The sequence below is a fragment of the Eucalyptus grandis genome, chromosome 8 (assembly GCF_016545825.1).
Source record: "Eucalyptus grandis isolate ANBG69807.140 chromosome 8, ASM1654582v1, whole genome shotgun sequence".
NCBI classification, from domain to species: Eukaryota; Viridiplantae; Streptophyta; class Magnoliopsida; order Myrtales; family Myrtaceae; genus Eucalyptus; species Eucalyptus grandis.
Genome location: NC_052619.1, coordinates 41905489 through 41914543, shown reverse-complemented (window position 1 = coordinate 41914543; position 9055 = coordinate 41905489). Strand labels below are relative to the sequence as shown.

Below are 9055 nucleotides of genomic sequence, written 5' to 3'. Positions count from 1 at the left end.
TCGTTTTCAAAATTGTGGCCCTACTTTTCTATCACATCTCCGTGTTGTTTGGGGATTTATTTATTCGCTTCCGAATGCACATTAAAATGAATTGGTCGGTGACGCATCCTGGGACGTCGCATTTTAATCGACCACTGAGGGATGGGCACGTGCTCGAGGATCGGGGTGTGACAGGTGAGGTCGTCCATTTTTTTCATCCTTGTCATGTTGGTGACCTAAAGCTTTCGTGACGCAAGCAACCAACGGCTTGCCTCCGCTGCCTGCTTTAGTGCCGCGCCTTCGTGACCTCCATTTGAGACGGACCAAAATGCTTGATCAAGGAACGAGCAGGGAAAGCTGCTTTGCTGCTCAAGAGGGACAGAGTACGTTGTCATGAGTGTCGCACTTGCGATTGCGTTCTTCTTTCTGGCTTGAGTACTCAGTTTCATGTGTTGGCACTAGTTCTTTGGCTCAACTGTTCAATTTGAGTGCTTTGCCTATGAGGAAGAAAGATGATTCTTGATTAGAGCGATAGCTAAGTTTGCTTCCATGGCTGCAAAATTTTCATGAAAAAACAAGAGTCATGAGCCCAGCTGAATTATCCTGCTAGTCATTACAAAAATGCCCACTTGAAATTTAGTCGTGGAAGGATTAGAAGAAATACTCATTTCATGGTTTGTTGGTTTTGTTCTTTCTAGATGAGCTTATGCTTTATGATGTTTTCATTGCATGTCCTACTTCCTTTTTCCTTGTTAATCTTTGATTTTGTTGTTGGATAGTTGGAAAAATCAAGTAGTGATTTTTATGAGAAGTAGGACTTCTGAGTATGGTTTTTAAGTTTCTCTTTGTGAAATATTCAGATCTCTTTCTTGTGATTTACGATAAGATCAGCCAACCAAGACCTTGGCACCTGGTATAAGTCCGAATTGCATAGCTCAAGTCATGTTCATTTAGTTGCTCTTATCAAAGTTTTCACAAGCATTCCATAAATTGTTCCTTCATCTTGCTTGCCCTGGTTAATTTACATCTTTTAAATGCCAGACTAGGTCGAAGAGATTCTTGGAAATTCAGAAACTCAGAGAAAATAAAAAGGAGTATGACCTGAATATGACAATTTCCTTGCTGAAAAAGACGGCTCGTAGCAAGTTTGTCGAAACTGCTGAAGCCCATTTCCAGCTGAACATCGACCCTAAGTACAATGATCAATAGCTGAGGGTGACTATGATTTCCTCTTGAATGCGATAAAGAAAGTCGATGTGGTAATCTCTGTTGTGGGGGCAAGCGCAGCTGGCAGACCAAGACAAGATTGTTGCTGCCATCAGAGCAGCCGGAAATATTAAGGTCATGCTGTTTTTTAATAATTTCGTCCATGTTACTAGTTTTGTTTAGCATTTGACTGATGATATAGATTGGTGTTAGCTTAATTCTTTTCTTTTGGTATAAGTGCATCGCGTTCTCCTTGTAAGCTTTGCCTTGATGAAATGGGATGGATTGATATGTAGACTTAACTTCTTTCATATATAGTCACGACGTTGTATAGAAGTCGTCAGTGAAATTGAGTATAGCTATTTCAAAACGAAGTCCCAGACGATGTGGGCTTCATTGTGGTTGGGTTTCCTCTAGGTCATTGAAAAAAGTAAAAGGTTTCAAGCACTCAATATGGATTATGGTCATCTACCGTGCTTTTCAATCGTGAATGCAAAATATGAACTTCTTAATCCTTCAAGTGGTCTTTTTTGTGGTATTATCATTGTTGCAATTAATTACCAAAACCCAGTTAATGGATAGTTTAGTAGTCGTTACTTTGTGGGTTGACGGTCCATAATGAGTGGAGCTCCGCATGCTCACAAAAGGCATTGGACTTACCTGATATTTTATTATTTGTGAAAGTGTCCAAGGAAATAGCATGTGCGTGCTCGTGGCATATAATTTGTTGTATCTTTTGGATTCAATTGAAGATGGAAAATGATGGATGCTTATGCCTGTGACATATAATATTGGAAGTTGGAAATTTCCTCCCATCTCAATTCCTACCTTTTTGGGTTTAAGATTCCACCTCGTATCATATAACATAGTTGTAGAAGTTTGCTTTGTAGATGTCGGGCTCATTGGCTCCATTCACAAGGTCTTGTGAGGAGTATGATTCTTACTATTTTTAAGTTCTTGTTCAATGTGTTTTGAATTTATTTTATAGTGATTATTGTTTGCTAAGGTGTGATATGAGATGGTGTGTGACTATGTACATTTGAGAGAAAAGAAGGGAATTCCTGCTTTTAATTGACATTTTTGCAATATTGGACTTGTGATAATATCATGTAGACTGGGGTTGACCTACAGTAGGCTAAAGGGAGTGATTGTGATTTTAGTTTTTGAAATCTATCACTCGATTATTATTGACTATTTAGTTGCATGTTTTCTCTTTATTTCATGAAAAAAAAAACAATTTTCTAGATAATTTTTATTTTCTCTTTTTCTTCTCCTTCAAGGGTAGCCAAGCCTTGGCGACAACGGTTGATTACCAACCATAGGCGTAGGCTGATGAGCTCTAGCCTCAACAAAGGCTAATGAGGCCTTGGCCTTGGGCAAAGCTCAAGCTTGCCTATGGCTAGTCACTGACCTTTACCATGGCTGGTGACCAACTAAAGAAGGAGAAGGAAAATGAAATAATAATAATAATAATAATAATAATAATAATAATAATAATAATAATATTATTATTATTATTATTATTATTATTATTATTATTAAATTTAAATAAAAATATATTAAAATATTCTAGGTGAGTAATTTCGAAAAGTATTTTGACCTTTTTAGATTTATGTATTCATTCTCCTAAATTTATGCATGAATATCTTTGTTGACCAGAAAGTGTTTTTGGTTGAATAGTCATTTTCCACAAACCAATCACGTGAAAATCTAGAAAATTAATTCCCAAAAACACTTTTCCCAAAACAAATGCACCCTAAAGCTCCTTAACCATAGCAGGCTTGTGATGCTTAAACCAAGATGTCCATTAATTATCTTGTAAATAACTTGAACTCTCCAATAATTATCGTTGTGGCATTTCTAAAAAGGTAAAAAATGAAAGAGAATTGCCTTAAACCAAGACGTCTAAGGGATTAGTGAGCAAAACTCTCTTGAGTAAGGCGAAGACCGGTTCACCGCAACGACGAAGCGTGACAGCGGCCGAAATCCAAATTTTCGGCGGCGTCGGCGGACTTGGACCGGGCCTAAAACGGGCCCAACAAATCTCAGCCCAAATTGAGATTTGTTAATGAGTCGGGCTGGGCTTGCTGCAGACACTGGGCTTGGGCCTGCGGTCTGGGCTTGGCTTCGCGGGCTTCAAATTCTGCTGGAGATGGGCCCAACTGCTGGGCTAAAAATGTTGTAATCCACGGGCTGGCTTCACTCAATTTCACACGGGCTGCTGCTGGGCTTCAAGAGGGGCTGAAGGAACGCTTCGCTGGGCTTGACTTCACGCGGCTGCTGGGCTTGAAGACACGAACAGCTGGATTGGAATTCGCTGGCGGTTGAAGACGCACGGAGAGGATGCAGCTGGCGATGCTCGAGCTAGGGGATTCGGTGCTGCTGGCTCCGCGCGAGGCTTCGGTCAGCAAGGCTTTGTGGAGAACTTCTTTAGTTGACCAAGGGAGGCCAGCTCATGGACAGATGGCGTGGATGAGGGGGTGGTTGCAGCGTGCGAAGGAGCTGCGGGTCAACGAAATGGCGTCGCTTGAAGGCTTCTGCTGAAGGTTGACCGAAGGGGGAACAAATAATGGTGGAGAGAAAGGCTGGATATTGACTGGAACGCGGCAGCAACTGGGGTGGCGGTCGTGCGTGAAGATGGATGATCCGCCGAAGGAGCTGGCGTGAAATTTTCGGGGAGGCGAGGGCTGAGCTTCGTGGGCGTGGGGTTTCGGTGAGTGGAGAGAGATGAGGAGATGCTGAGGAAATGAAAAATGAAAGCAGAACGGTTGTGGCCTTTGACCCCTCCAAATAATTGAACCAATAATTCGTACCGTCCAAATAATTGAACCAATAATTCGTACGGTCATGTCACTATCTCATATTCAACGCCAAAACTGGAGAAGCCACGACTATAAATTCTGGATCTGCAAAAAGAAGCCAAAGCCAAGTGTTTCATCTTCAATATCTCCAGTTCTTACAGGTATGCTGGTTTTCGTCTTGAGTTTTAGTCGTGTGTCCATTGTACTTGGCCCAAGAGGGAAAAACAAAAGGAAAGGAAAAAAATTACCATCACCAAAGCTCATGTATGGCCTATCTTCCTGCTGCGCACGCAGGGATTGTTTGGCATGTATGGCTGATGTGTTGCAACATGTGTGATTGACAACGCTTCTTGTGAAACTTGCAACGTATTGGCAAGTTGTAATCTTTATCATGCAGGAGTAAAGGTCCGTTTGAAAATTGCTTTTCCAAGCTACTTTGGGCTTTCAAAGTCCCTTGGGTTAAATATTGGGTATTTGGCAAAAATTTTGCAAGCCCCATTAGAGAAAAGTAGGCATTCAGAAGGTTGAAAGCCCAAGGTAGATCCTAGGCTGCCTTGGACTTTCAGTTTTCTCGGCAATGCTCAAGGCTAGGGTTGCATAATTTTTTCTTTTTCTGAGACCATCCTCACCAACTTCTCACCAACTTCTTGATTTTCTGTTCTTGCCCTCGTTGTATGACACTATTCGTCTTCTCCGTTGAGGTTGGCTGGCATGATTGTACGTGATTGTGAGGGGCCGGCGACGGGCTAGAGAGACATGGGTGTGGTCGCGGTGACCCAAGCGACTATTGTTGGAGGGTAAGGCAACCTCCGTGAGGGGCTGCATGATCTAGGTTACAACTACCCCAACGAGGGGCCACAGGATCTGAGTCACGACAATGCATGATCTAGGTCACATGACCCTCGCGAGTCGCAGCAACCCAGATTTGAGTCATGCGACTTCCATGAGGGGCTGTTAATCTGGGTCGCTGTGACCTCCATGAGTCGTAGCAACCCACAATTTGGTCGTGCGACCCCCAATGAGTCGTAGCAACCCAGATTTGAGTCGCGCAACCTCCACGAAGGGCCGTCGGTTTGGGTCACCGCAACCTCTATGAGTCTCGATGACGTGTGATTTGGTCGTGTAACCTTCGGCAAGTCATGGCGACCCAGATATGAGTCAAGCGACCTCTGTGAAGGGTTGCTGATCTAGGTCGCAATTGCAAGGACTTGTGAAAGTTGTGGCCATGTGCAATTTGGGTCGCATGACCAAGCAGCCCTCGTTGAGATCACACGACCTAAGGCAGGCTTTACCTAGGTCACACAACCCCTGTTGAGAGCCACCCAACCCCAGGCAGCCCTCGGCGGTGGTTTCCAACAACCACCTAAGGTCCTGCAACCTCAAACGTTGGCTGTCGACGATAGATTTCGATCTCTGGCGGCCGTTTATCCTTTGCCAACGAACCATTTTTTTCTTCTTTTATCACAAAAGTCTTTTATAAATATAAATTTCTCCAAATACTATTTTATTCAAGGGTACTTCACAATGGACTTTTAGATTACAATTTACCAAACATAATTTGCATTTTGGAAAACTCCTCTAACTTGAAATTCTTTGCATTTCTCGAAGGCTTTTCCCAAAATCCAGCTAAAAGCAGCCTAAGCCCCAGAATTACATACTCCGCCTAACGATTTAAGCTTATGAAGTGACATTTTTTTTTTTTTTTTTTTTTATCATGGAACCAGATTGAAGTTTCATTTTCCATCCTCCATTTGAAAATTCATACCGCTTGTGGATATATTCTTACTCATATTTTTCCTATTCCTCAACTCCTCATGGTTTTTCTTTCGTGTGATTTGATATCATTCCAAGTTACGAGTGAAGATGAAGTTATTCAATTCCACTTTGAATTTTTGTGTATACATGCAAAGATGTATAGCTATTTTATTTATGTGTAGTTTTCCTCTATTTATCAACTTTGTTTGTACTTCTCAGCACATTCTTTTCTTTTTATTTTTAACAAGGAAAGCGGATTACAAATCTCCAGACTTCTCTTATGGAGGCACCCGCAAAGAAGAACATCTTAAAAGTAGAAAGATCTAGCCCCGTCGCAGTCCTACCAGAATATGAAACACCCGAGGGTTCCATGTTCTTAAGTAGCCTTGATCAAATGGCTCCCGCAATCGTGCCGACCGTTTATTGTTTCGACAGGAGTGACGCAAAAGTGGTGGACGTGATTAAGCAAGCTCTGGCCAAAGTTCTGGTTCATTACTATCCAATTTCCGGGAGATTAGCTAAAAAGTCTCGTCGGAAGTTGGTCGTTGATTGCCAAAAGAAGTTAGGAGTCCCATTTGTGGAGGCACTGGCTGATTGTGACATGAAAATTCTGGGTAATTTAATAATTTTTGATTCTGATGTTTTAGGTAAGCTTGTTTACAGAGATCCTATGGAACATGTACTTGAAGTTGCCCCTCTTCTAACTGCACAGGTAAGGAACAATCTTCTTTTTAATATTAATGGTTGAGAGTGCTTTCTATTTGGTTTTTTTTTTTTTTTTTTTCCATTAAGCATGATAATGAATTTGCTTTGGTAGACTTAGCTCACATTAAATTAGTAACTTTTCATATCAGAACAACTAGATAGTAATAGTAACTTTCTATTTATAATAAATAGGAACTTTCAAGTTGCTTTTTGCATTGGGTAATTCTTTCGATGCATTTAGTGACTTTTCATCTGATAATATCCACATAATGTTAACTAGTGTTTTCTCCATTTAATTGATGGAGAACTTGATTTTTTTTCTGTTGGAAAAGGAACCACTATCAAAGTGTTATTATTAACTTTTCTTTAATAAGAAATTTTTTTTCAAGTAGAATTAGTATTTTTTTAGTTTTTAAAAGTAAATATAATCATTTCTAGTAAGTTTAGTCATTGGTCCAGTTAATTAGTATCTTTTTCGATGACAAAAAAATATTTCGAAGGAGCCTCTCCATGTGTCCAAAAGTAAGAATTAACTTTCTCAATGCTTTAAATTAAATACTAACTTTCTTAACTTATAAAGTATATTCAACGAAAAGAAAAAACTTAAGAAGTATACATGCAGATAGTAACTTAACCATAAAAAAGTTAGAGAGAGATTAACTCTTCCTAATTGGTAGAAACTTATCTTGCTAAAGTCTCAATTGAGATTCATCAAATCCGTCCACAATGTATCGAGTCTAGGCAAATCTTTCCCATTTTCAAGGAAAGATGTTAGTGATATTATGGCATGGGTCAAAATCATCTCCGCTAAATCCATTTGCCCCAACTACTGGAACTTGTCTCAATGGCCACCCTTCCCACTTGAAATGGGAAGATAGAGAACTCGATTCCCCACCTTCTAAGGGGGTGAAGGTGGAAACACATGAATGAGAGAGCGGGGTTTTGCAACCTACGCATAGCATACAACACACATAGTGGCTTATAGAATAATTATAGGATCAGACCAAAAAAAAAAATTCCATTTGCACCATTGAATCCAGTGGCTTTGACTGGCTGCAAGACTTCGGATGTACAAGAAGGTTTTATTTATTCATGAAATGATTAATTTGAAAAATATTATCTTAAAAGTGATCGTTTGTATCACTTGAAATTATTTGTCATTGAAAAATGTTTTCATTATCGACATCAATTTATGTCTAAATATTTTTGTGAATAATGAAAATATCTTTCATTCATTTATATTGGTAAGCAGTAAAAACGATCACTTTAAAAAAAAATGATTTTTAAAACATTCATTTTCCATGAAAGGAACTGAGCCAAAGTGCATAAACTCAATCCATGCAAGAACTTAATCACATATTTATTTGTTCTGCATTTTATGTTGAGATATTATTTACTTTGGAGACATATCTCAGGTGACGAAATTCAGATGTGGAGGTTTCACATTGGGGATCGCACTTAGTCATTGCATAGCAGATGGTGTGTCGGCAATGAATTTTATGAACGCATGGGCTGAAATAGCAAGAGGCGAGCCTTTATCCCTCGTCCCTTGTCATGATAGAACCGTCCTAAAATCAAGGTTGCCTCCTCGAATCACCGGTCCTTACAATGAATTTGTTCACATAAGTGATGTATCAAACATGACGGCATTATATGAGGAGCAACAATTCGTACAAAAGTCTTTCCACTTTGATGCTGAGAAGCTGGCCATCTTAAAAATAATGGCAACAAAAGATGAACAGGTGAATCTCTATATTTACGATAATAAGTAGTGTCAATTCATAGACATCTCCGTATATTACAACAATCAATTATGCATTACATGAATATCTGGTCGCAAAAAGTATCTACTCATCTTGAACCACAGGTAACAGGCAGTTGCACCAACTTCATAGCACTTGCAGCCTTCGTGTGGCGGGCTCGAAGCGTGGCCCTCAAGATGAAACTCCACCAACAATCAAAACTTCTTTTAGCAGTCAATTTCAGGTACAGACTAACACCACCATTGCCCGAGGGATACTTTGGGAACGCCGTGGCCTTGCCCTGTTGTCTCTGCTCGGTCGGAGAGTTGATTGAGGAGCCAATCTCTGCTTCCGCGGGGAGAATAAAGAAGGCAATCGAGAGCGTGACCGACAACTCCATTCGGTCAAGGATCGACTATTTGGACAAGTATCGATATCAGGGATTTCCTCTGGGCACTCTAGTAATAACTTCATGGACAGGGCTCGAGTATGGCTCCACGGACTTTGGATGGGGAGAGCCGAGGTTTGGGATGGGTGACCTACTAAGGGAAACCTGCTTGTTTATGACAGAAGGGAAAGAGAAAGAGAAAGACATTACGGTGGTGTTGGGTTTGCCCGTTTCAGCCATGAATACTTTTGAGAAGCTTGTTTGTGATCTGAACGAGGCTTAGTACAATAATATTGTTATTCAAAATTGGTTTACAAAGTGTGACCAACTACAAGTGGATCATCATATTCAACATCTGAATGGAATCCATCATTTTATTTGATGAATCAATTTTAAGGGTTTAGTCTCGAATTTCTTGATAATTAGGTGCAATTCCGAATATATCTCATAACTTATGTTTATTTTTCGTTACCATTGTC

The 9055-nt window shown here is 40.3% G+C and overlaps 1 protein-coding gene and 1 long non-coding RNA gene across 2 annotated transcripts; both read left to right on the top strand.

The window, feature by feature from the left end:
- Positions 1-323: 323 nt before the first annotated feature.
- Positions 324-1064, top strand: LOC104414454. The gene is made up of 2 exons (XR_720099.1): positions 324-362; positions 1021-1064. It is a non-coding gene; the product is annotated as an uncharacterized LOC104414454 (long non-coding RNA).
- Positions 1065-4122: 3058 nt separating this feature from the next.
- On the top strand, positions 4123-8987 carry LOC104414455 (omega-hydroxypalmitate O-feruloyl transferase). The gene is made up of 4 exons (XM_010025581.3): positions 4123-4147; positions 5990-6453; positions 7862-8188; positions 8314-8987. The coding sequence occupies exons 2-4, from the start codon at positions 6022-6024 to the stop codon at positions 8857-8859; spliced, it is 1305 nt and encodes a 434-aa protein (XP_010023883.2). The 5' UTR covers positions 4123-4147; positions 5990-6021; the 3' UTR covers positions 8860-8987.
- Positions 8988-9055: the final 68 nt, after the last annotated feature.

Coding starts and splice junctions, on each gene's coding strand:
- LOC104414455 (XM_010025581.3), top strand. CDS start 6,022: ATGGAGGCACCCGCAAAGAAGAACATCTTAAAAGTAGAAAGATCTAGC. Junction 6,454..7,861: donor CCCCTCTTCTAACTGCACAG/GTAAGGAACAAT, acceptor GACATATCTCAG/GTGACGAAATTCAGATGTGG. Junction 8,189..8,313: donor TGGCAACAAAAGATGAACAG/GTGAATCTCTAT, acceptor CTTGAACCACAG/GTAACAGGCAGTTGCACCAA.